Source organism: Blennius ocellaris, assembly GCF_963422515.1.
Source record: "Blennius ocellaris genome assembly, chromosome: 21".
NCBI classification, from domain to species: domain Eukaryota; kingdom Metazoa; phylum Chordata; class Actinopteri; order Blenniiformes; family Blenniidae; genus Blennius; species Blennius ocellaris.
Window position 1 is genome coordinate 13,937,337 of NC_137670.1, and position 27,945 is coordinate 13,965,281.

A 27,945-nucleotide genomic window follows, 5' to 3' on the forward strand; every position below is an offset into this window, starting at 1 on the left:
TTCATATCATTCAGTGGTTTTTGCTTCGAGTGATCATTAAACAAGGTAGTATTTTATTTGAATTTGTTCTGTGTTCAGTTTCTGCCATTCATTTTGCACCTCTGCATTGCTTATGTGTATGTGTCTGTGGACGTTTTATTTCTTCTCATCTTGGTTAACATTGCTGTATGGGTATTCTCTGTCATTATACAGTTGTGTATGTATTTGATGTAGTTTTAGGTTTGTGTATGATCATTGTGTTTGTCTTTGTTGTTTTGTATCATTCTGTAGTTTTTTTTTGTATTTTGGTCGTAACATACGTATATACAGTATATACTGTAGTATAGTGTTCCTGTGGACATTTTGAATGTGTTCTAAGTGGTCATTTCGAGCTTCTTTGTCCTTGGTCTGTGTGTTTCAGTGGTCAATTTAGACTTCTCTATTGTAGTTTTGTGTTCACTTATGCTTTCAGTTTCATATTGTGGCTGTGTGAGTCTTTCAAGTGTTTGATTTTTTGTTTCTTTGTGGTGATTCTCTCTCTTTTCAATCATTGTATGATTATTTTCTATGATCATATATTTTTCTTCTTTTTTTTTTGCAAAACATTTTTCTCCATATGTGATCAGTTTCATTATTTTGACGGTGACTTTTTGTCTTTTTATGATTATTTTACATGCGTTGTTACATGAGTTTCTAATTGTATCTCTTTGTGGACATTTTGTGTCAGTTGGTATCATGGTTTATGTTAGTTTCTAGTCACACTGTGTCATTGTGTGGTCATTCTCAAGGTCTTTGTGGCAGTATTATGTCTGCATGTGATCTTTTTGGGTTCATGTTTTTGCTGTCCTTATTGATAGTGGTTAGAGTCAGTGACTCTGTGGTGCGCATTACTGATTTGTTTGTTTGTTTGTTTGTTCTTTATTTTGGCACCAGTTAACAACAAATACAACACTTTCATCTTAAAATACAGACATGAGAAGTGATTCTTCTCTCATTACTATTTCCAATGATGTTTGGAGTGCTTCTAGTATATATATATAATATAGTAATATATATACATATATTTATATATAAAACAACTGACATACTAGCCCATTTGTCTGCAGAGAGGTGACTCTCTGAGCAGTCAGGGCCCGGGACTGAGCGTGTGTCTACCTTGCTAATCTGCAGCCTGGAATCCCTCTCCTCACAAACAGTAGACACATATTTCCCTTTTTAGGACATGAGGATCTATTACGTAATTTTGGGAGCACTCGGGAGGCTCGGGCGAACTCGCCTGTGTGGAAGTGGGCGGGGTTTCGTGCGGAGCGGCAGCGCGGTGGACCAATCAGAGGCCGGGAAAAAGGGTTCCTGCCGCGTGCTGATTGGTGCCAGGGGGCAGAGAACGTTGCTTGAGTGTGTCGCGTATGACGGCAGTAGTTTGTAGTCTTGAAACCGGAGGGAGAAACTGTCCTGGGGAGAGGAGAGGAAAAAAAAAAAACGACTGTCGGGACGGTTTCAGGCTTCTGCTGCGGGACTCGAGGGGGAAAAACAAAAAAAAAAACTGCCTCCAGGTGGTAAAAGATTTTCTCGGGATAGTGAGCTGAAAGTTTGCCACCATGCCGGTGTTTCACACGAAGACGATAGAAAGTATCCTGGAGCCGGTGGCTCAGCAGATCTCCCATCTGGTGATAATGCACGAGGAAGGTGAAGTTGACGGGAAAGGTATCCCGGATCTGACGGCGCCGGTCGCCGCCGTGCAGGCGGCCGTGAGCAACCTGGTCCGGGTGAGTAAAGTAAACCCCCACCCTCCCTCCTCCACCCTCCACCCTCTTCGTCGGGGAAACTGTGGTGAAACTCTGCGGCTGGCTGGTGGTGGAGGCTACCTGTCGCTTTGTCCCACCTCGGTTTTATTTTTTCTGTATTTGAAACTTCAACTCCTTATTGCCTGTTTCTTTTCCCGTGTTCAGTAACAAAGAGTCCGTGCTCACTGCTTATCAAACTTTCCTAAAGTTAATTCATTCGGGGCAAAAGGGCAGTGACGCCCTTTTCCCCTTGAAACGCCGCCCTGCCTCCTCGGGAGTCTCTGGTCTGGCTGCAGTGAAGCAGGTACTGAAGCAGGAAACTACAAAATCACTTCGGGATTTGATCCTGTCACACAGCTGCACCATCCCAGAAAACCCCGTGCTTATTACTCCGAAAATAACCAGTAATATTCGATATTAAGCGTTACCATTGTAACCAAAGGGGCATTGCTGCCTCAGTGTTGGGATGTCACAGGAATTGTTGTGTCCAGATTACACAATGGAGCTCGAGATTCAAAGTTGACTGGTTTAAAATTCCAGTGACATTGTACCACAGTGGATCCCTGAACAAGGCCCTTGACCCAGCCTGCTGCACGGTGCCACTCCCATTATGTGTAGTTACTATGAATAGTTTTTGTGAAGTGCAGGGAAGTGATTTACTTCACAGGTCATTTTGTTTATACAACATTATTTTATACAAAAGGAAATAAAGAAAATGCATATTCATGACGAAAGGGAATCTGGTGCTATCAAGTCTTGACATTTTGTGACCTGGTCAGCAATTTCAGGGCGTGTTCACATTCTCCTTCTGTTCAGGCGACATGAAATCTCCCACCAACTCTGAACCAGATCTAACAAGTGATCTCTGGTGCCCAGTACTGCACAATGCATTCTGGGTAGTAAACAAGCAAACAAAAGGTATCCACACGAATCAGAAGTGGAGTAGCGAGAAAGACGCTCATTGATATCTGGTCCGTAGACTATGTATTGCGGTTGTTTGTGGCTACCGATTAGCCACAAGATTATTAGCCGAGCCATCAGGGACTTCAAGTTTTGGTCTGGACCAATCAATGACCGTGCATCTTCGGTACTTCCTCTCTAGTCCGTGTCTGGTTTGGGCGAAGGCGCCCTCAAACGAGCTGAACTGATGTAATTGTGTGACATTTTTCAAGCGGTTTGATCTGGTCTAAAAAGTGAATGTGAACGTCACCCAAACCAAATGAAGGTTCTCTTTCTGACTTTACTCGCAATGAAGGGTCTCAAACTCTTTTAAAGTGTTTATGTCATCATTTACTCGCAGACATCTGATTGGTTCGACGTCCCCAGCGAATACGCATGAAGGATAGATACAATTCTATTTATTGTGAGCACGGTTAAAGGCTAATATTTATACGAGAGTTAAATTCGTGATAGTTCTGACGAGGTATGCACCATATTGGTATCAATGCATCCTTAGTTTTCACTTGCTCTTTTCATCCCCCCCCCCAAAGTGCTCAAATTACTAAAAGTATTTGGTGCCACGCAAAGGCAATTAAAATGCCATTGAGCCTGTTCATTATGCATTTTCAAAGTGACTTTGAAAAACCTTTTTGATTCCGTGCACACCCATGTCCAGTTTCAGCTGTGGTTTTCAAGTATTTTTAGAATCAAAACTGATGTCGCCACAGTGGTGCTCGTCAGAACCACGTCCACCACACTGTGTCGTTTCCGGCTCAAACTTTTATCCTGGAGCACAGATGCACATGGTGAAGAGCGTCGCAAAGGAAACTGGGAGATACCAGGAGCCTGTCAGATACTGCGTCTCGTAAAGAGAGCAACTGATAGAAGTGGAATTCAGGCAGTGTGACCCGACCCACTGGCACTGGTGCAACACTGGAATAATCTTTAATTTAGAGGGATTGGCCAACATTGGCTCCGCTGCCCACGATTGATTAATTACGGTAGTTGTTGCGTAATCGCTTGAAGTTGACTTCTTTTGTTGGCCGTTTTTCTTTCAGTGCCCACTCAAACGACAGCTCCGCCCCCATTGTGTCCATTATTTACACGTCTCCACTCTCCAGGCTTCCTTCCTGTGCGGGGCATGAGCGAGGTGTTTAGGTGACGTGTGTTACTTGTATTCTTGACAGACGCCACTCGATACCAAACAGCTGGATCACAGTTTTTATGTGCTGTCACGTAGACCATTTTGCCAACACCTAATAAAACCTTAAAACGAGTGTGAAAATTCCCCAGCTAATTATGTCTTGGGTTCGTAATCGAAGATAGCAACGAGTGTTGAGGAGATGCATGTGGGAAAAGGGGGAATAGAGCTGTAAAGGATAGCGCACGTACTTAAGACTTGTTTAAAGTTAAAAACGCAAGTCTCATCTCTCCAAAACAAAGCTGTTTTATATAGCGCATTAGAATATCTAATCTACATTGACTTATTGATTTGAAGGGAATCCGAATTCTGATAAAGTCTGAAAATAATTATTTTTTTTAAGGCGGCCGACATCTTCATGCTATGATAAAATGCAAACTCGACTGTCTCCGACTTGCATGATTCAGCCTCTTTGCACATTTCCGAACTGTGATCAGATGTTTCCAGCAGTGACCTAATTGAATACATGAGTAATCTGCAATCATTTCCAGTTGCTGTAGTGACGTTACAACACCAACAATGTTATGAGATCACAGAAGTTAAAGATCAGATCTTCTGGTTTCTGTCCCGCGAGTCATACATTGTAAAGCTTAAATAAGAAAAGCACCGCGTGGTCTCGTATGTTTGACGTTCTGTCACAGCGTCCATCTGTTTTCACCAACAAAACCTTTGTGCACTCATAATATTTGCACCCGGTAATTTACACGAATCTGTTAAAGTGATCGCTTTGGGGGTGAATTATTGTGAAGGAGTCTCTTGCACTGGAAAGGGACGTTTCTCGACAATGTTGTCTGGGCGAGGTCGTGAATCTGTTTACCTCATTGTCTGTTTGCCAGGGAAAACACATTACACACACTTCCTCTTCTATGTGTTCTCTCTCAGGAAGCCGCCATAAGGTGGATTAGCCTGAAATTCTGATAGAAAGTGGATCACAAGCCATTACATCTTTCAAGCTGCATATTGTGTGGGTTGCTGGTTTTACCAAATCATCAGAATCGGTCGTAAAAACCTGTACTTAGTGAATGTTTGACACAAGTTTCTTCAGCATGAAGTCCATTAGTTTTTGGTCTGCTGTCTTTATTATAGTCTTCCTTTAAGGCCCAATGTTGTGTTTTATTTCATGACATCTCATAGTTGCTCCTGTAGCATTTTTTTCCAAGACAAAAATGGAAACGGAGCTTTCTGGAAGCTCTTGGATGATTAAATTAGTCTTGGGAGATCCGCTGCAGATGTGTCCCCCTTTAAATTGTTAATTAGACGGGCCCTAATCCTATTATTCCAGATGCATGGAGATAAAAGTGGATCTTGGTCGCGCACTGTAAGTGTAGCACAACCACAAATTATTGTAGGTCATATATGTGTATTTAACCAGACCGTTCAGTAACGTTGAACATCTGACTTGTCACTTCACATCGGGAAAATGAGGTAGACCTCAATTAACGATGAATGTCAGGAATGTGAGGCTGGAATGTATCCCCGCTCTCTGGGGGGGGGGGGGGTCCTCTTCAATGTGCAACTTTACTCAGATATTGAATTGAATCAGTGAACTCTGTTTCCCAGGGAGAAGCTTCACATGACTTGCCGTGTCTCCTGATGACACAAGGCCGATTGATGCCCTTTTTAACTGTATTTTAGATATCAAGTCATGGATGGCAGCAAATTTCCTCCAGCTCAACCAGGACAAAACAGAGATTTTAGTTGTAGGTCCTGAACACCAGAGAGAGAAACTTTTACCAAAACTGCTAGATTTTAACTCATCTTCATTTATAAAGAACCTGGGCGTAACTTTTGACTCTGAGCTTAATTTTATCTCACACATCAAAAATGTCACAAAGACTGGTTTTTATCATCTGAAGAATATAGCCAGAGTCCGCCCATTTCTCTCTCAGGCAAACGCGGAGGTGCTAATGCATGCTTTTATCTCTTGTCGAATTGACTATTGTAACGCCCTGCTCTCTGGTCTCCCCAAGAAAACTTTAGCACCACTACAACTCCTACAAAACTCTGCCGCACGAGTGCTGACGAGGACCAGAGGGCGGGCCCACATCACGCCTATTTTAAAATTGCTGCATTGGCTCCCCGTTCGCTTCAGGATCGATTTTAAGGTTCTTTTACTAGTTTTTAAGTGTCTTAATGGTTTTGCACCCTCTTATTTATCCGAACTACTTTTATCATATCAACCCTCGCGGGCCCTGAGGTCCTCCGGCACCGGCCTTTTAATTGTCCCTCAAACGAGGACCAAGACTCACGGGGAGGCTGCGTTCAGCTCCTATGGCCCCCGTTTGTGGAACAGCCTGCCGGGGAACCTCAGGGCTGCAGAGTCCATTGAGGTTTTTAAAAAAGGGTTAAAAACTCACCTTTTTAATCAGGCTTTTAACTGATTTTATACATGTATGTGTGTATATAGTTATGTATTTGATCAATGTATTTATCTACTTCTATTTATTTATTTCAGATAATTATCTAATTTTCTTTTTTATCTCCAGTGGTTCCTCTAGGGGGCGCTACACTGGTGGTGGCCGGTTTTTGCCACTGGTGGAGCCGTCCCATGGGTTTCCCTGCCCGGGCACCTGGCAGGTCCCCCGCGTATGCGGTGGGATTGGCTTGTCTGCCCGGTTGGGGGGGGATCTGTGGGGCGGCGCCCCCTGTGGTCGGAAGTTGTGCCGCCCCCAGTGTGGACGGCCCAAATATGTCCCTTTCCTCACCTTAGTCCTCAGTGTCCTGCCATGTCTCCATATCACTCGGCATGTCTTCACCTATGATGTGTGTCTGCATGTATGCGTGTGTGTTCACCTGCTTTTTATTCATCTATTTTATCTTTGCACTGTTTTTAATTTTTGTGGAAGCACTTTGTGTTGCTTAAATGTATAAAAAGTGCTATAGAAATAAAGATTATTATGACCAGAGGAAAGATCTGCATTGTGTCTGTCTTTGACCCATGAAGCCTAAACCGGTACTGAACTGTCTGGTTACAACACTGAAGTCAGTGTTTGAGCAATAAGTTTGACTTGTTTCTCGCAGGTGTTTGTTGCACAATGCCATGAAGTTCAAACTACATTGAAAGGGAAACAAAAAAAAACCAACCTCTTTCCTGGTTTTGTTTCACATGTATTTGGTTTCGGTTTGAAAGTAAGGCCATATACTTATGTAACGTTGTGAGGAAAACTGTTTGTGTTAGTTAGACATGAAGAACTGTGATGATATTGGATCTTAAATATTTGTCTTGCACAAGCCTGTTAGTGTGAGCGCTCGGCCTCTACAGGCCTGTTGTACTTCATTATTTTTGCAGCTGCTTTTTATAGGGACAGGATAAAAAAAGATTTGCTGGCCAGTGATGAGTCCTGGAACTGATGGAAGTCATTGGGATTCTTTTCTCTCTCTCTCTCTTCCTGTTTGGATGTCATTTGACTTCTGGAGCCATTACTATGTTCCTCATACTCTTTTGTTTGAAAACGTGTGAGAACTTTCTGCAACATTGCTGTGGTTGAGCAATTACCGCTGTCCTTTACGCAACACCCCAAAAACTGTGGTTTCTCAAAGTTGCTCTTGGCAGTGGTGTGAAAAAGATGACAGTACACTTCTATACTCTTTTGAACAACTTCCTCAGTGTTGTTGGGTTTGTTTTGGGTTTTTTTAAAGGTGAGAGAAATACAGCAGGTGCAACATAAAGTATTTGAGGACCTTTGGTTTCAACTGTGTCTGATTGTTGCAGAAATCTTTTTTCAGATCGGAAACAAATACTTGGTTTTGCAAAAGTGCTTTAAAGTCATACAGAACAAAGCACTTCCTATTACCTTGTCGTTAAGCTTCCTTTAATTTATTGAGCGAGTGGGCGGCTTAAGTGAAATGCTGTTCACGATCGGATTCTGTCATCTTGGCAACCTATGCGTGCTTTGTCCCCAGTGATATGCATCGTCGCGGCCTGAATCCACGCAGGCACCTGTAGCATATTTCCAGTCTCATTAGGGTTTGTCAGGATAAAAAGTCACGGAATAGTAAGTTGAAGAGGAAGTGCAGGAAGCCAAGTCAGGAAGACCCGGCAGCTGTCGGCTCCACTCGGAGCACGAGTCCGGGCCAGGCGAGGGAAGCCCCTCTCCATTCGTCAGTGGGGCGTTGAAAGCTACAGGCCTGGGCGAAACATACAATGGATCAGAGCTCGCGATAAACAACAACAAATTGATTATATCTAATATGCTGTTGTTTTCTAACTCTTAACAGACAAAATACAACATAAAGTCTCTCCTCCCGCTGTGGTTTTTAATTTATGATGCAAATCCCTTTGCCGGCTGCCCAACGGCTTCTTCATAATAATTGTGAACTGCATAAAATGTAATTTGTTTCTATTTCCCGCTCGACGGCATGAAGGTATAATGTGTCCCTCGGGGGCCCCTCGTCTGGAAACGACTGCTCACTTCTGCCCCGCTTTATTGACTCACCCTTCTTTTTTTAAGCGGCGGATTCACTCGGGACGAGTGCCGCTCCCCTCTAACCCTCTAACCCTCTAACCCCTGCACAAGCTGCTGGAGTCCTGCAACATGAGACGGACAGTTGTGGTGCACGCTCTCTGGTTGCAGAGCCCGGTTCCCCGCAGCCACGCAGGACATTTGATTTGTGGCCTTCATCACCTCTGATGCCCCATGTGAAGCTACGACCTGGAGTAAATTAAAAAAAAATAAAAAAGAAGGCATTTCTTCCTGACGGAGGCATCGTATTGACCCTGACCTTCAGTGCAACCTCTCTACTTCCCCCTCTGAGTCATTATTAGTCAACAGCCACTTGATATCTAAGAATGCGGGACTGGCTGGTTCTCTGACTATTGATCAAAGCTAATGGAGCGCTACACTATTAAATTCTCATCGGATTACAGTGCAAAGTCACTCAGTTGGACTCGTCTTATACAATGAGGAAATAAACCCCCGTTGAGATTAAAATGCAGTTTATTTTAAAGTATTTTCTGCCGTTGAGGACAGTTGTTACCAGGATTCCACCGGTGGGAGACATCGGTTGGTCCCCATGACCAACGCAGCTTTGTGCGTAAAACTGCCTCCCATATGAAAGGCAGCCTGTGTCTTGGCGGCTTTGAAGTGCCTTCAGAGTGGCCTTTCTTCTCCCGGCAGAGCGATGGCCCGCCGTCGACAAAGACGAGTCTGTTCCGAAGGAGCAGCCACTTTATCAAGCTCCTTCACAGAGCAGAGGGTTCCTCCACGGCGCTCACGGGTTCAGAGAGCAGCGCCAGTGTTTCCACTCCAGACCCAAATGCTCAATGACAACTGACTTCCAGGAGAGTTGCTCCAGCAGCTTGGGGGAAGATGACGCGGAGGCAGTGCACGGGTTTTAAACCGATGCGCTCCCTGGACACCGGCAAGGTGGTTTTGACAGTTTTGACCAGTTTTGTCTCGCCGCTGATCCAACGTCTTTGGCTGACTTGGTCGTTCAAGAGTTGAAGCTGTCATTTCCAGCTGTGGGAGCTACGGGCATTTTCACTTCCTTTCATGAGGCAGTAATAAAAGCTTCTTCTTTTTTTTTTCTTCCCTGAAACCAAAGAGACACGTGAATTAAGGGGGAAATAACTCTTGTGTGAAACCGTCAATGGTGGCATTCGAGGGACTGTGTTTGTAAATCATGACAAGGTTTCAGAATAGGAAGCAAAGCCACACATCACGGACTGCTTGACAACACCCGTAATAAGCCTTAGTCACGGTTCTATTCCTACAGCAGGTTGAATCGCTGCTGCAGGCCGGGTTTGATTTCCCAGACAAAAGACGAGAGGCTCAATAAGTTCAGTGGGCAATATGGGGAAAAACAACAATGACTTGTTGAATGCAGGACTGAATTATCTTGGTTTGTGGGACTTGCTGTAGTCAGATTGTTACTCGGGGGTTTGTTAAATGGCCTCCACATTGTTACCCATGTTGGACCTGTGCTCCTGTCTTCTGCTCCGGTCATGTTTAAACTTGACTTGTGCAAATAAATCTCAGTCGTGTCTGGAAAGTTCTGTAAGGTTGACACAAACAAGTGTGGCAGGTTTTTCAATTCCCCCCCCCCCCCAAGTCTCAAGCAATAGTTGATCGAAAGACATTTCAAAGCTGATATTATCTGCTTCCTGGGGAGTTGGGAGTTGTCCAATGATGCTGCTAATGTTTTCCAAGCAGCTGTTTGAAGTAAACTTCCAAGTGCTTGATGTGAATTTTTTTTTGTAAGTCCGGTTTATTTTCGAGCAGTGGGCATGTTCGCTGCCACCTCGCTCAAGAGATGGACGGCCTCCTGGGCTAAAGCTGTACTTTTAGTCTGGCACAACCTTTGGCCCTAATTTATAGCCCTCCCTCTGTAATTTAGAGTCCCTCAGGTCCGGTGAAAAGAGACCGAGGAGATGGATGTCTGCTGTGCTTCATTGCTGCCTCCACGTCAACCTTGTGGAATGGCTCCCGCTGCTGCCCGGAGTCGGGCACCTTTACAAACTCCCTGGAAACACACGCTATAGCATCACCCAAATAAAGCAAACACAATTAGGATCATGTTTTCTTTGTAGTTCTGCTTTTTGCTATATTTAATCAACCAGTCATTCCATTGAATTTGAGCTAATATGTCATCTTGCGTCGATTCTATTGGACATTCTTTCAAAACTCAAAATGTAGGTCTTCAACCTGATTTATTTAACGACGTGAACAGAAGCATTGATCATGTCCAGCTCGCAGGTATAAGAGCTGAGACATTTGGCACAGTTACAAATGCTGAAAATGTGAGACGGTTGCAAAAATGATGTTTAACGGAGGGGTAATAACGGCGAATGACATTTTGACCATATGAGCTGTACTCATGTAACAGTCGGATTTAATACTTTGCCGCTGAGTGGCGAAGCTGCAAGTGTCGCCGGGTCAGTGTGGTTGCTCTTCCACCCACTGCAGCTCAGTGCGAGTCGCCTCCAGTCCAGAGCCGTTGTCACGGTGGGGGAGGTGAGTCATTTTGGCATTTAAAGGAAAGGAGAGGCGTTCAGCTGCTTTACACATCATAACTGTTCAGAAGTCTGGTAACCCCCCCCCCCCCCCCCCCCCCCCATCTCCCCTCTCAATTCCACAGCTGTCTCTTTCAAATAATGCTTCATGAGGTAAATAAATTGACCGATTTTTGTCTGAAAAACTTGAGTCAGGAAAAAGCCGTGGCCAGAAAGTCATTTGACATCCAGTTGATGTATGAAATAAGCTCAAATGACACAAACACTTAGGAGAAGAACGCCAGTTGGACTGTAAGTGAGCTGGCCGAGTATCTCACCGTCTTGTGAAACTTGGTAGTGGAGCAATAAATGCTGACGGAGGCTAAGTACAGTCGAACGATGAATCAGGGCTGGGGCTCACTTCTTGATTTAACTGGCATGTATTTAACAAAGGAATAACTTTGTGACCTTATTATCTAATTATCTCCTGTTTTAATCTAACAGTCATATCTGGAGCAATTCAAAAATGAGAGCCACTGACGTGTTGTGAAAATGTAATTGTTAGCTGTGAACATCTATGCCAGTAACTGTACAGGCACCAATCTCTGCGCCCGTTAAAAAAAACCAAGGATCACAGTATGAAGAAATAAAAATTGGCGTTACACTTACATTTGGACACCATACTGTATTTATACCAAAAGTCTTTATAGCGTATCTCACAAAGTGCCGTCCAAATTGCTTTTATTTTAAATTGGAAAGAAAATTGAGTGAATAAGTAAGCAAAACGGAAGACATTAAAAGCTAAAATAACTGTTAAAAGGGTAATTGAAAAGATAACTTTAACGCACAATGAAGCTCAAGATTGAAAGCACATGGTGGCATTAAAAATTCAATCATAAAGTGCTTTAAAAGCTAATTAAAATACAATGGCATTTGAGGTCAAGCATAAAAGCCAGTGGGCTAATTGAAAGCCTGGCCATAAAAATACATCTTAGAAACACAACTGTGCTTCCTTGCATGCACTGAAAATTAGGTTCCAAACCACAGAGCATTAAAACAAAATATGTCATCATACTTTTTCCTATTTCATTTATTTCATGCTAAGCAGACCGGTTCAAAAAGATCTGACGATACATTTTTTTTTTATACTTCAAGAGTAGAAGTCAAAGAAGTTGTGGGGTTGCAGGACGGTGTAGAGCTTTAAAGATAATTAAAGATCCTAAAGTGGGAAACTGGAGTGACGTGGTCTCATTCAGAATTTTGTGAGGACTCAACATATTAAGCCTTTCCTATGACACAATGAAAGTGGAACATGCTTTGAGAGATGGAATATATAATTAACTCACGGTTTAAAATGGGCAGAACAGGTGGGGAACACTCGTGTATAGTCTCTCGTTCCTGCACGCCACATAGCGTACTGATTTATTGTTCTGGCTTTGTGCTGAATAACTGACTTCATTCTAAGAGACTGAGATTATTCTTCCCCAAAAACCCATTTTTCTGGCTGTATTAAGTCCAATTTTCCATCATTAATAAGAAGCATTTCCACAAATGGTCATTCTAAGTCACATTTAGTTGAATATTTCTGCAAAAGTTTGAACAAATGTGACATAAAGCTAGAAATAAAAATGTATATTTTGCCACAACACTTACTTGTATATGATGCTGACATGGTGATGTGAATTGTGTTCCATCAAGTGAGGCAGTGACTCAGAATGTAATTCTAACGCTTGCTATTCTCGCTGTGTTCACCCTGGTTGGCTCCAATGGTTTTCCTGCCTCTGTCCTTCTGTGACTCTAAATATTGTAATAGGACTCTGATTGTGCAGCCTCTGTGACGACACTATAGAGGACCGACGATCTGTATTTCTTTCCAGTGCGTACCGGGACAGGCGCCGGCCCCATGTAACCCTGATATTGATCACAAAATACTAAATGTCTCGACCTCAAACTCGGTTTCAAACATCCTGGATTCGTCAAGTGCATTAGAATGACGACCAGATATGAAAAATGCACCGTAAAAAAAAAATGCTCTCTTTCTTCCAGGTGGGAAAGGAGACGGTGCAAACCACCGAGGACCAGATCATGAAGAGGGACATGGCGCCGGCTTTCATCAAGTGAGCAGCCGAAGACCTATCGAAGGCTTCAAATTCTTCCCGTGACAATATGCCTGTATTATGTTTAGCCGCAGTACTGTATTTGGAACCCACCGGCCTCTCTTTGGCTCTGTTTCTCTCTTTTATCTGTTGCAGTCGTGGCTGGTTGGGCCCAGGCAAAGGTCAGACGTGGCATGTTAAGTGCCTCCCAAGTCTTGCCCTGGTGTAACATAAATACTTCGTGATCTGAGAGGAGTTGCAGGCCCACAAACTTTTATAAGACATCCATTAAAGTTGCTCGCTGCTGCTTTCTGTTCGTGGCTACGTTAAAAAAGAATTTTAGTTCAGAAATATCAATGTTTTAACCGACATGTTTCTTGCTCTTGGTCCACCTTGGATCGCCTAAATCTTTCATTTGTGCTGAGCCGCTGCCCGTTGCGGTCCTTTATTGATTTGTAATAGATGACAGGTTACAGTCTCAGGAGGGGGAGGGGGGGATGACCCCAAGGTCAGGGATGAAACACTTTGGCGGGTGCAGGTCGTCGGGCTCAACACATTTGGCGCCTCAAAGTCACATCGTCACCCTGTCGTCATCCATCAGCACATGTGCCGGAATGCATCCCCTTCCCCTAAATATAGTGTCTGTCGGGGGGGGGGGGGTTAATGCATGGCCGGTTTTCTATAGCGCAACGCTGAAGGACACTACCGACGCGCTCCCCGAAGGAACGCGCACGTCAACCTCGACGTCACGCATTTATATTGGACTGCTATCGTTCAAGAGACTTGATCCTTCCGCACGGGCTGCAACTGAGCTCCTTTTGTTCGACCTCCTCGCAGCATCTGAAAATGTGGAAAAATAGCTAAATTGTGCAGAACTTGGCCTGGAGGCGAGGGTAGGAAGTCGGCAAACTGTGGGAATAGGAACACATGTCGTTCCTCTGGCTTGCTGCCTGTTTCTATGTGCAAAATGGCTGTTGAGATAGTGTGCAGGTGGCATGAGTGACGCTGGATCAAATGGCTGAGCCTGTGGTTTGTTTGTTTTTTTTGCTGCTCTGGAGTTGAGTGAGCGCATCACACCCAGGAGGCAACTGTCAGTCTTTGAGTTTCTGGGGAAGTAGGGGGTTTAACTTGGGCCACAGCTCACCTCTCACAAGGCATCCAGTTCAAACAAGCCAACCTCTTGAGTCAGGACGTAAATATAAATAAATTGGCTTTATGTAGTCCGCCATCACATGGCTGTTTATCTAAAAATAACTCGACTAGACGTCTTCCCTAAATTTCAGCTGCGGTTTATGAGTTTGTTTTCAATATTTTCATGGCCAGTAACAACACTGTCATGCTTCGTCTGATTCTTGAGGGAAATTGTCGACATAAATCACCTTTTTAATTTGCTGAGTGTCGTTTAAAAGAACTACATTGGAGTGTGCCGTGCTGAAGCTTTATGCACTCTGGAGGGTTCCACTTTGCATACCGTGCATTGGAATTCAGAGAGGAAGCCACCAGTTTGTGTTACACTGATTATGATCAGAGATAGTTTCACTTTATCGTCCTTTTAGCAGAGTTGTACCCACACTTCATCTGTCTTCCTCACTGTCAAATACTATCAGAACCAACAGCAGTGCTGTCTAATCGTGGCCTGTCATTTAAATATAAGTTGTTAATTCCTCAAGCACAAGCAGTAACTGTGTTCTGGCTCGCCGGATCTCGACGCTTTCATTCGCTTCTGCTGCAGACAATTTGCTGTTTACACTTCTGATTGTCTTTGTGGCTTCTGGAAGGCTTTTTTGTCACCAGCACGACTTTTTTTTTTGGAGTTAAATACCAGATTTTAAATACTCACAGTCATTTTTTTTTTTTCTGCTTTCCTCAGAGTGGAGAATGCATGCACCAAGCTGGTGCAGGCTGCCTCCATGCTCAAAGCCGACCCGTACTCCGTTCCTGCCCGGGATTATCTCATCGACGGCTCTCGGGGCATCCTCTCTGGGACGTCTGACCTTCTCCTGACCTTCGATGAGGCTGAGGTATTCATCCGTCCTTCATCCATTTCTTATTTCTGGTTGGTTAGCAGACATCTGCGGGAACTGAACGTCGTCGCCCTCTGCCAGATGTACGTTGGATTTATTCCAGTGGACAGTATTTGCATGACCGCTTCCTGCTGTATACAGGATGTGCTTGTAATCCAGATGTCCGAAGCATATGTGAGCTGCATGATGGCTTAATGATCGCTTAAAAAAAAAAAGTTTGAATGACGAGGAAATGGTACGTTTTTACTCTTTTGATATAAGTGCAGTGTCTTTTCCTGGAATTCTTTTGGGTGCTATAATACCCCAGAAGAAGGCGGAGAGGGAGATGTCTGTGAAACTCCACGTTTCTTACAGAAACACCTTCCACATCTTGCACGAGGTGGAAGAATCCTCAATCCAGCGCGTCCCTCTTTTCCTCTCAGGGACAGAGAGTTGAATAACAAAAGTTGCTGCTCAGCATTCTGGAGGCGGACGACGGGCAACACAGCACGGCCCGCCACAGTCTGCAGGAGTCATCAGTCTGCAGTGCCGTCATGCCCCCCCCCCCCCCCCCCCCCCCCCCCCAATGCAGCTCCGGGATTACTATGTATAGAGTAGTGGTGACCCCAGCGGTCCACATAAAGCTGGGAGCGAGGCAGACAAAGACGCCGGAATGTCGGCAGGCAGCGATATCAGAGTGTAATTGGAGAGAATCTCATGGGGGGGGGGAGGGGTTTGCTGTGTTTGCATAATGACTTCCCTCTGGGACTGCGTCACTGTTTTTGAAATGAACCCTTGTGTGTTTATTGCACCATGATCACAGGTCCGAAAAATCATCCGCGTGTGCAAAGGCATCCTGGAGTATCTGACCGTGGCCGAAGTGGTGGAGTCCATGGAAGACTTGATCACTTACACAAAGAACCTGGGACCAGGTCAGTCTGAGCTTATATGCTCCCATCTATTCCTGTTAGATATTAATATATACGTTTTTCTTGACCGAGGTTTTGTCTTTTTCCACACTTGTTTTGCTGCTTCTGCTCAGGCATGACCAAGATGGCGAAGATGATTGATGAGCGCCAGCAGGAGCTCACACACCAGGAGCACCGCGTGATGCTGGTCAACTCCATGAACACCGTCAAAGAGCTGCTGCCCATCCTCATCTCAGGTACTCACACACACACACACACACACACACACACACACACACACACACACACACACACACACACACACACACACACACACACACACACACACACACACACACACACACACACACACACACACACACACACACACACACACACACACACACACACACACACACACACACACACACACACACACACACACACACACACACACACACACGACCTGCACAGAGAGGAGATTCTGAATAAACGCGTCACGTGTAACTTAAATGATGGCGTTCAGATGTTTACCGTCGCCTCCGTCATGCACATCAGGCATCAAGATTTTTGTGACGACGAAGACGTCTGGCAGCCAGGGTGTGGAAGAGGCCTTAAAGAACCGTAACTTCACCTTCGAGAAGATGAGCGCCGAGATAAACGAGATCATTAGAGTGCTGCAGCTCACGTCCTGGGACGAGGACGCGTGGGCCAACAAGGTGGGTTTGTTTTTGTTTTTGTTTTAGTTTTTTTCCCCCTCAAGTTTGTTTATGGCCATAAAATCTTGCTTGCCCATGCTTTTATTCTGCAGTTATTAACCACGAGGGAGCTGCAAGTTTGTTGGTCTTTAAACTGCTTAAAGGGCCCAAACTCTATTTTTGTCTACCCGGTCAAAAACCCCAAAGTAGCCCAAATTTTAAAAAAAAGAAAAAGTTTTATATGAAGTTTTGAAATGGTATTCACTCTTCCCTTAACACTGCTGAGACTGTGGGAATTGAGCAGCGAATACAAAGCCGAGTCCACAAAGTCATATTTTCATTCGTGTTTCATTGTATTTATTTTGTAATGGTCTATATGATTTATTTAATCTAAATGACCTTATTTGGGTTTTGGCCAGTGTGCTTTTCTTTATTTGAACCTGTACATCAATAAGTAGAGAGTGAAATTATATATTTTTGATCAAACATGCATTTTTAGGAGATTTTTTTTGTATCTCACAATAAGATAATGAACTAAACTTGAGTGCTAAATTAGAAATGTAGCAGTTGTGACAGATTTCGATTTCAATACACCAGATATTTCTAATTAATGCTTGCCTCACACAGTTGTTCACAGTAATTCCTTTAAATGTGAATCACATCAGGAAGCCTGGCATTCAACAGGAAGTGACTACTGGGTGCCATGTTCGGGGTGTTGAGACTCTGCCAGGTGGTGCTCATCCTCCTCCACTTTCAAAACAGCCGATTTCTGTTTCCCCATCTCTGCACGCTCTCCCTTCCCTGCGACTCCAGACAATGTCTCTTCCCCCGCGCGGCGTCTGTCCTCCGCCACGGGACCTTTCTGTTGCTCTCAGTTGGCATGTCTCCGCTGGATGTTTTGTATTTATGTCATTCTTCCTTTTTCTTTTCACCATTTCTTTCTCCCTTCACCCCCTGTAGAAGGTAAGCCTTGCCTCTGTCGCCCCCGGCAGCATGTCTGACAGATGAGTGTGCCGTCTTGTGCTCTTGCGGTGCAGTCGTGTGATCCTCGGTAGAGAGGCAGCTCAGAGGTTCACTCGGAAGAACTCGTCAGTTGTTTCAATCCTACCGATGAAGCTGCGTTTTTGCAGGTTGATCTTAACTTTTTGGATCTCTCTCGTTTCATAACATGGCATCGTAGCAGCTTTCTGTGTGTGTGTCCTCCTTCCCCCACGCCGCCTCAACCTTGGTACATCCTTTAGCTGGCCGACTTATCGATTGACCTGCCTCGTGCTGTATGGATTCTGTTGTCACGAAGGAGAATTCCCACGAGTGTTCATCTCTTGCCATGAACGTCCGGTTTCTCCTGCAGGAGGAGCACACACAGAAAATGTGATGTGGACACTTGAGTTTTGTTTTCGTGCTTTAACGACGCACCCTTTGTTTTCATGGAACATAACAGATGCACTCTCATTTCTATCATACTAACATCTCAAACTGTGCCGCCTCTATTTCCAACCATTGCGACCCAGCGTGAGGGTTAGAATCCGTAATAAACGTGTTTCCTATAGACATCAAACCACACACTCCGACACACACAGACGGTAACTCCATAACAGCAGCTGCATGTTGAACATGTTTGAAGAGTAAACTAATACTTCCACGACTTCACTTAACACCTCGGTACTTCCTATAGCCGCCTCCCCACCACACACACATACAAACACACACACACCCCACCCCCTCCACTCTGTTCGCTCCACGCTCCCAGCTACGCAAACATGTTCCCTCGCTTTCGATTCAACTAGGCCATTTTTGTGAGGCCTTGGTCATATTTCACGAGAAGCGGCAGTGGTTTGATTGAAAACTTTTTTCTTTCTTTAATAGTGAAGCTCCTGATTCTATAGTTTTATTAAAAAAAAGAATAAAATAAAGTGAATCCCACCGCTCATCTGGCCATCTTTCATCTGATATGCTCCCCCTGCTTCGCTGTGTCCCACAGGGCTGCTTTGTTTCCCAAACTGCAGCAATGAGACGGCTCATTGTTGAGTTAAGTCACTGTTGGACAGACTGTTGTATTTCCATCCACTCCGATTGGGATACAATGAAGAATCGTTTGGCTTTCATAGTGTGACGTGCCCTTTATTGACAATGAAACAAATGGATGGAACCCGCATGCTTTACATGGTTGTGGCTGACGGATTATAGCCATTGATGCATATAGATTGTGCTGAGTGTTTGTTTTGAGATAATACAAATAATAATGGGGGTTCAATCATGGAAGTGACCACAGCTGAAGGAGTTTTCAGTCCAGGAAAGCGTGAGGCTTCATTCTCAGTTTAAGTTTTCATGACTTGATTTCTGTATGTATCATTTATACAGATCATCGTATTTTTATTAATATCTTGTACAGATGAAAACTGAATTTCTCTATAAATAATTTTCCATTCAACCCTTCATAAGGTGTGCTACTATATTTGTTAACTTCTTTAATTTTTTTTCTTTTGTAAAATAATTACTGAAATAATGTTTTGCATATATATTGGCAATATGCCCAATGTGACTTTTTTTTATGTCTATAAATGACAAGTATTAGGACAAAAAGGCATTCAAAGTATAAAGCCAATCTTTCTTTAAGACCAGTGAAACATTTTCCAATTTAGGAAATCTATCAAATAGAAGTGGGATTTTAGTTTTTTGTCAATTTAGTATTCAAAAGACTCCGTTTTATACAAATGGCAGGTGAATGTGTTAAAATTAGAATATCCTTTAATCACACTCTGGGGTTTCTATTCAAGGGATTCAATGAGTGCCCTATAAAGGGTTGATACAGAGAAGATGTGTATGTAGGATGATTAAAAGCATTGATCTCATCCTCAGTTTTCTTAGTTTTATGGATTTCCTTTAAGATATTCAGTATTACTGTTGTTTGAAACCCAAAGGACACCGAGGCCATGAAGAGGGCTCTGGGGCTCATCGATTCCAAGATGGCTCAGGCCAAGAACTGGCTGAGGGATCCAAATGCTCAACCAGGTAATCGACATCCATCTCCTCTAACGTCGCTATTCTGCACACATGGACACTGCCGGTGTCCTAATTCAATTGTTCATGTTCCCAGGCGATCCAGGCGAGCAGGCCATCCGGCAGATCCTCGACGAGGCCGGCAAAGTCGGTGAACTCTGTGCGGGGAAGGAGCGAAGAGATATCCTGGGCACGGCCAAGACTCTGGGTCAGATGACTGACCAGGTGTCTGAGATGAGGGCCAGGTATATTAATAATGCCATTCAAAATAAACACTGCTTTGTGCTTCTGCGCAACAGAAGGACTCCTGTTCGAGATCGCACCGTCCATGTTTTTCAAATAGACATTAGTCTCCCTTGGTAGGGATATTGGGTTGATATTTTCTGCACCTTTTTCATACAATCGTTTTTCCTCCCCTAAAGGATGGCTTGTGTAAGTCGGTAAGCATTTTCCAGAGGATTATGGTGCGTAAGAGTGGAAGCGATATCCCTCTCATAGGAAATCTGATTGTCACCAGAGACCCAGAGTCATGCTAGATTAAAAGCAGCTGTCTGGTATTAATCCATAATCTACTTAAACTCCTCGTACTGTTACTCCTCTGAAAAGTGAGAAATGCCTCTGAGCCATGTCTGAAAATAGAGGCTTTAAAGTTGGGAAGTGCTATTCTTAACTGGAAGGGGAGGGGGGTGCCATAAGGCCGGAGCTTTGGTGGAAATAAACATGTTCATTACAGAACCGGTGTGTGTGGCCTTTAAAGGAATAGCAATGCAGCAGTTAATGGCATCCATGTGTTTGCTCCCCCCCCCCCACCCCAGAGGTCAAGGAGCAGCCCCAGCTGCCATGCAGAAGGCGCAGCAGGTTTCTCAGGGGCTGGATGTGCTCACGGGCAAGGTGGGAAATGCCGCTCGTAAACTGGAGGCCATGACCAACTCCAAGCAGGTCATCGCCAAAAGGATCGACGCGGCGCAGGTGAGTCATGCAGACAATGGAATGAAACCTTCCAAAACCATGGCGTTAAACTCGATGATGTGATGCGGTTGTGTTTTTTTTTGTTTTTGTTTTTTTTCTTTCCACAGAACTGGCTGGCAGACCCCAACGGCGGCCCGGAGGGAGAGGAGAACATCAAGGCCCTGCTCACCGAGGCCAAAAAGATCGCCGACATGTGCGAGGATCCCAAAGAGAGAGATGACATATTGCGCTCCATTGGCGAGCTCGCCGCCATGACTGCCAAACTGTCTGATCTCAGAAGACAGTAAGTAGTCACCTCCTGAAAGATGAAGCCCATTTGTGCTGAACTCGTTCCCTCCGTTCAAGCTGGAGGCGGACGGTCTCCTGAACCCAGCTGCTTTTAATTCGATGCTTGAATTATTACTCTTCAGTCGTCATCCCCCGTCCCTTCGGTTGAGCTCCGTTGATGGAAAACCGTACTGATGTTTGCAGGAGAAATTGAAACAGTTTAGACATCAGAGTCAGTCCGTATCTGCATCCTTCCTTTCATCCATACATTCGCTTTATCCACATCATGTGCTGGAGCCAATCCCAACTGTTGAGACAATCACACTTGTACAAACACCCTCTATGAGTCGCAATTTAATATTAAACACATGGTGTTTTTGGACTGTGGTAGGAAACTGGAGTAGTGACAGAAAATTCCATCATATAGAGAGGACATGATGGATTTTTGGGTCTTTGCCTGGAATTGAAAGAAGAAGAAAAAAAAGCTAAACTGGCCATGTTGGAGAACTGTTTCAGGTTTGGAGTGTGAATATGCACCTAGTGGAATTGACTTAACCTGCACCTTCCAAATGTTTCTGTTGAATAAAGTTTCTGTTTTTTTATTTCCTTTTTAGGGGTAAAGGTGACACGCCGGAGGCCAGAGCTTTGGCCAAACAGATCGCCACAGCTCTGCAGAACCTGCAGTCCAAGACCAACAAAGCCGTGGCCAACAGCAGGCCGGCGAAGGCCGCCGTCCACCTGGAAGGGAAGATCGAACAGGCCCAGCGCTGGATCGACAATCCCACCATGGATGACAGTGGTGTGGGTGAGTCTAGCTCCCATCCTCCCCATCTTTATTGTCTCCGTTATTGTGTTTCTCCCACACTCCTCCGCATTCCTTCCTCCGCTCCTGCGGTGTAATTGCAGACCGTGCACTTTGGGGACACGTCCCTTTATAAAGCACGCAGCATTCCTCGGCAATCTCGCAGCCTTGTTGTGCTTTTGTACAATAGAGCTGGAGCTGACAGCCTTACAATCAGTTCTCTTAGTAGCAAGAGTGAAAATTAACTCCAGAAAGACCTCCTTCTCCCGCTATTGCTGATAAAAAAGCAACCAGTAAAATCCTAAAACAACATAGCAAGGCTTCAGTGGGCTAGTCTCTACACAAGGCGACCAAATTCAACATTCCCTTTGACGAGCTGATTTTGCATCAAGCTAAAGGTACAACTGGAGTTGTGATATGTAAAGTGTTCGGCAGCATTTCCTAGTTGGTTGTTGTGCTTATTTTTCACAGTTTTTAGACGTCCACTGGAGGAATACATGGAGAAGAGCAGTGAACTGATGAATTGTGACATTTGTGTGTGTGTGTGTCTTTCAGGCCAGGCCGCCATCCGTGGCCTGGTGGCAGAGGGCCGGCGGCTGGCCAACGCTCTGCCAGGCCCAGGCAGGCAGGAGCTGCTGGGTCGGTGCGAGCGGGTGGAGCAGCTCATGGCCCAGCTGGCCGACCTGGCGGCCCGCGGTGAAGGGGACTCCCCTCAGGCACGTGCCGTGGCTCAGCAGCTCCAGGAGGCCTTGAAAGTAAGACGGCTCAATCATCCTCACTCAGCTTCACAGTGGATGGTCGCGGTTCAGATGTGGAGACAAACACCCCCCTCTGCTGGTCAGCAGTGGTGCAACATATCCAGCAATCTGTAGGCTCTTTGGTTGGAATCCTGAGCTCAGCAGCAACAATGATCAACATACAGCACTTGAGATTACATTATAATAGCAAACTACTTAAAACTACGTAATAATGATTGTATCACTCTCAAACAAAAAACTCAAATGTATCATCATCACACCCCTGAAATGTAACCAATTAAAATGTTCTAGTTTGTTAGCTCTAATAACTGATTGTCTCATCTGATTGGACGCAGCCTTCATGTTTCTAAACTTCAGATTTTCACGCTACTTTCTAAGTTCTCAACACCAAAATAGTCAAAGTAGCAACCATTTTAAAATTTGCGACACTTCCTGCAGCTGTGATCGTATTCTGATCTGTACGTTATGGAATGAACGTCTAGATTCTATAACCTCAGTAAGTCTGTTGGTCGTAACCCCTTTCCACCCTCCTCCCAGGAGCTGAAGGGGAAGATGCAAGAAGCGATGACTCAGGAAGTGTCCGACATCTTCAGCGATACGACCACCCCCATCAAGCTGCTGGCGGTGGCCGCCACCGCCCCGCTCGACGTCCCCAACAGAGACGAGGTCGAGCGAGCCTCCTCCACTGCTGTTGTGACACGTCCAACAAAAAACAAAAAAAAAGCCTCCACTGGATAATTGTTGTATTTGATCATGTGTAGGTCTTTGAGGATCGAGCTGCCAACTTTGAGAACCACGCCAATAAGCTTGGCACCACCGCCGAGAAGGCTGCTGCAGTTGGCACGGCGAACAAGAGCACGGTGGAGGGAATCCAGGCTGCCGTCAAGTCAACAAGAGACTTAACACCACAAGTATGTCATGGCTGAGTGTTTGTGTTTGTGTCTCCCCTCCAACTCTGCATTGGGAGCTTCAATATTTCTCGTTTCTTGAGCCAAAGGTTTAGTAATTGTCGGTGGACCGCAATTAATTGCTTCGATTATTTTTTTTTAGGTGGTGTCTGCAGCCCGTATTCTGCTAAGAAACCCCGGAAACCAAGCTGCGTACGAGCACTTTGAAACAATGAAGAACCAGTGGATCGATAATGTGGAGAAGATGACGGGTGAGAAGAGGCTGTGAAAGATCTGATTACGGGTCAACAATGACTACGGCTTCCCTCGGTGATATTCCAGTGTTCGCTCTGCTTGTTTAGGGCTGGTGGACGAAGCCATCGACACCAAATCTCTGCTGGACGCCTCAGAGGAGGCCATAAAGAAGGACCTGGACAAGTGCCGAGTGGCGATGGACAATCACCAGCCTCAGATGCTGGTCGCCGGCGCCACCAGCATCGCCCGGCGAGCCAACCGCATCCTGCTGGTGGCAAAGCGGGAGGTGGAGAATTCCGAGGACCCCAAATTCAGAGAGATGGTGAAGGCAGCGTCCGACGAACTGAGCCAGACGATCTCCCCGATGGTAATGGACGCCAAGGCCGTGGCTGGGAATATCCACGATCAGAGTAAGGTTCACTCTGCTGGCGGCTCAGGCGATTGGTTCGGCGTGCGTATGGAACCTCACTGACGAGTTGTTTTCGATTCCCAGGTCTCCACAAAGGCTTCCTGGATTCAGGCTTTAAGATCCTCAGTGCAGTGGCAAAGGTCAGGGAGGCCTTCCAGCCTCAAGAGCCAGACTTCCCCCCACCTCCTCCCGATCTGGATCAGCTGAACGTGAGCAACTCTTCCGCCTCCTTTGGCGGCGTTTCCAGACTGGTCATTGCGTCGTCGTCGCCGCCAACCTAAAACCACTGCGTCATGTCCCTCCAGCTGAACGACGAGGCGGCGCCCCCGAAGCCCCCTCTTCCAGAGGGCGAGGTTCCTCCCCCCAGGCCTCCCCCGCCGGAGGAGAAGGACGAGGAGTTCCCCGAGCAGAAGGCCGGTGACATGGTCAACGAGCCCATGATGGTGGCCGCCCGGCAGCTTCACGACGAAGCTCGCAAATGGTCCAGCAAGGTAAGTCTGCGCTGAAAACACACTTTTTCTACACCAGTAGTATCAAACTGTTCCAGTTCAGGGGCAACATCAAAACCAACCTCTACATAATTTAGAGTCCCTAATTAATTTCACACGTCTTCAACGTTGTTGCCTCACTGATCCTCTTCAGGCGCTCAGTCTTCCAGACAACATGCGGCTCACATGATGGTCTGTGGCGACCCCCTGCAGGGAGCAGAGAAAACCATGAATAGGAGGATTGTCAGTAAAAACCCATTTTGTGGTCAAGTTCTCAATGTCTTGTGCATTATAATGTTATTTTTGGCTTTAAGTACATTAAAAAGTATTGAACGGCATAAGGTGCTTTAAAATAAAATGACCTCCTTAGAGCAAACTACAGCATTTCTGGATTACATTTAGACTAATATGTGTACGAGAGCATGTTATCTTTTTATTATAATAATAATAATAATGCATTGGTTTTATATAGTGCTTTTCTCGGCACTCAAAGTCGCTTTACATTGCATTATTCATTCATTCCATACTCTATGGTGGTAAACTACATAGGTCTCCACAGCTGCCATTTTGTGCCATCGGCCCATCGAAAACACATTGAAACACAAAAAAATTGAAAATTATTAAGAAAAGACAAAAAAAATCAAAATGGATAAATGAAATCTGTCTGTGTTTTTAAAAAGGAGTGAAACTGCTAAAAGAAACAGTTGAAGATTAAAGAAAATCTTTGTGTTGTACTGTTGAAACGTCAACGCAACACAAGTCAGTTTTTGTAAATAGGGCAAAACTCCACTGTATTATCTTCAACGTTGAACATGTCTTGTGGCTCCGCGTGGATTTTATTCCGTAGAAAGTGACAGAAATGTCTCTTGGTCATAAAGGTTGCAGACCTCTGGCCTGGACTTGATGAAATATTTCTTTACGGAACCTGAACAAGTTTAAATGTACAAAGAAAAATCAGTTTGAATTTAGATTTCATCCATTTAATCAACTTGCTAAATACTGCAAATTGTTTTTTTTGTTTTTGTTTTTCTTGCCCCTCGTAGGGAAACGATATCATCGGTGCTGCCAAGCGAATGGCCCTGCTCATGGCGGAGATGTCCCGCCTGGTGCGCGGCGGCAGTGGGAACAAGCGCGCCCTCATCCAGTGCGCCAAGGACATCGCCAAGGCCTCTGATGAGGTCACCCGGCTGGCAAAGGAGGTGGCCAAGCAGTGCACCGACAAGCGTATCCGGACCAACCTGCTCCAGGTCGGTCCTGCCGGGGCCTCCTTTATATATTTTTTTATGTCATCATTTCGTCCATCTTCTGACTTTTTCCCTTTGCTTCCCTTTAAGGTGTGCGAGCGCATCCCCACCATCAGCACTCAGTTGAAAATCCTGTCCACGGTCAAAGCCACCATGTTGGGTCGCACCAACATCAGTGAAGAAGAGTCGGAGCAGGTGAGCACCGCTTCTTTTCACGTGTCCGGGGTCTTCAGCAGCGCCTCGTTTTCAGCCTCCCTCATCACCTTCCTCTCACCCCCCTCCCCCCTCCCCCCTCCTCTGCGACAGGCGACCGAGATGCTGGTGCACAACGCTCAGAACCTGATGCAGTCGGTGAAGGAGACGGTCCGAGAGGCGGAGGCCGCCTCCATCAAGATCCGGACAGACGCAGGGTTCACCCTCCACTGGGTCAGGAAGACCCCCTGGTACCAGTAAAAGGGGACGGGTCCGACCGCCCCCCCCCCCCCACCCCCCTCGCTTCAATGCTGGTTCTGTCCTGCCGTCCAGGAGGACGGCCGATGGACAGGTGCTTTACGAGAGCCGTCATGTCAGAGCCCCTCATCCTAAATCCGGGCAGAGTCCCCTCCATTAGTCCCACGTCCTGTCTGTAACAGTTGCTGTTCTGGTCGAATGTAAACGGCGGGACTGTCGGTGCGCTTTATGGTCGAGAGTATTACTGGGAAAGAACTTCTTTTTTTCTAAACTGTGTACAAAATACGTCTCAAGTCCCAGGATTATATATATATTGCCGTCGGGTATGATTATTGATGATTTTTTGGTTCCTGCTCGACACGGTTAAGTTGAACTGAAACCCCCTCCCCCGAGACTTTTCTGTCTCCGTACTGATAACTTTATGATTCACTTTCACTAAGATAAGCACAGGAACGTGAGAAGGTGTTACAAGTACATTATAGGCGTCATCTATTCAGTGATATAATATCTGTTTACACTACTCTGTATTGTGAGGAACGAAGGAGAAGCGTTTATCTTTTTTACGCTTATCTGCCAAAGACTTTTAACCTTAAAGCGTCTGTCTTCTGTCATTATTTGAGTTAAAGGGCTAGTTTTTAGTTGTATAATAATTAAAAACCTACTGAAACGTTCTGTCTACAGCCAGCGAAGCCTTCAAGTTCCTGCGTTTGACTCGCTCTTGATACGTCTAACGTGTTGCATTGAGATTATGTGACCAGGCTCGTCCCGCCCGCTGTTATTTCTTCTCTGTTTTTGACGGTTTCTTTTATCCGTTGGTAATGTATGAATTGCACTCGTCTCCTCGGTAGTCAAGGGAATGAATCGCGGTGCGTACGGCTGCCGAGTCGCCTTTTACAGTCTCTGGTTTGTCTCCACATGTCACGATACACTAAAAATAAACGGCCACTGTCGTGTGGCGACTCTCTGAAGTGACTTTGGAATACCTGAAGTCTCGCTGTAAATGTTTCCGTGTACCAACTGGCGTGCCTTGTGAACTAAACTTTTATCTGTAACTGATAGTTGCTTTTGTTTTTTTCCTTTCGGGATGTTTTGTATCATTTCTACCAGATGGCATGCCGTTGGATCTGTCGGTGTACATGGTTCTTCTTTAACGCCCCACCCTATCCATGCCTTTTCCTTGTAGTCAAATTCTGCTCTATGCAAACTATGAAAACGTTGTTTTATTTTGAATATCTGAAAAATTATGCAATTTAGTTGGGCTAAAAGATGGGGCCTGAACATCGTTTTGCTTGGGCATTGTTCACAATTTTGTAATAAAGCATTTTATAGCACTTGCAGGTGTGTTTGCTGTGTGTTTTCTTCTCTCGCTTTTAATTTAACTTGCCTCCGTAAACTGCGATCAAAGCACAATCCTCAGCAAAACAATTAAACCACGCTTCACAATCTGGTTGCTTTGTGTGTTCAAGCCAATAGTTTCTCTCTTGAAAGCATGAACTTACTGGGGTTTGAAAATCCATACGAGAATCTGAATCCAAATAATCATACCAGACTAAATCGTGATTACTCGGATTTTCTCAAGTTCAGAAGGCATTTATTCAAGGTTATACCAGTTCAGTTTATGATACCTGCTGTGTGTGATGTGGACAGATAATATCTTTACAATACCTCGCTTCTTTTCCATGTTTGATTACAGCTAAAGTCATTATGTGGTTGTATATATTCATGACCTGTGGACATTAAATGTGTTGTTTTTTTCCCGGCTGGAGAGAGAACCATCTCTGGTGCACGTTGCCTGGGCCGGGACAAAGTATCCGTGTGAATTGATCTCCATCCATGAACATAAATCGCTCATTTCTCCCCGGGTGTGCGTGCTCGAG

The 27,945-nt window shown here is 45.1% G+C and overlaps 1 protein-coding gene across 2 annotated transcripts; it reads left to right on the forward strand.

The window, feature by feature from the left end:
- The first annotated feature begins 1,407 nt into the window (after positions 1–1,407).
- Positions 1,408–27,405, forward strand: LOC308146139 (vinculin). 2 transcript variants are annotated; one of them, XM_080517810.1, is made up of 21 exons: positions 1,408–1,745; positions 12,881–12,951; positions 14,801–14,951; positions 15,757–15,865; positions 15,976–16,098; positions 16,400–16,560; positions 19,458–19,551; positions 19,637–19,784; positions 20,355–20,508; positions 20,616–20,791; positions 21,390–21,580; positions 22,133–22,332; positions 22,873–23,001; positions 23,097–23,246; positions 23,386–23,494; positions 23,585–23,887; positions 23,971–24,095; positions 24,192–24,377; positions 25,418–25,621; positions 25,709–25,813; positions 25,925–27,405. In XM_080517810.1, exons 1-21 carry the CDS (start codon positions 1,578–1,580, stop codon positions 26,069–26,071), a joined length of 3,204 nt encoding a protein of 1,067 aa, XP_080373936.1. In that variant the 5' UTR covers positions 1,408–1,577; the 3' UTR covers positions 26,072–27,405. The 2 variants fall into 2 exon arrangements, with proteins under 2 accessions (XP_080373936.1, XP_080373935.1); XM_080517809.1 differs by having other exon boundaries at positions 19,461–19,551.
- Positions 27,406–27,945: the final 540 nt, after the last annotated feature.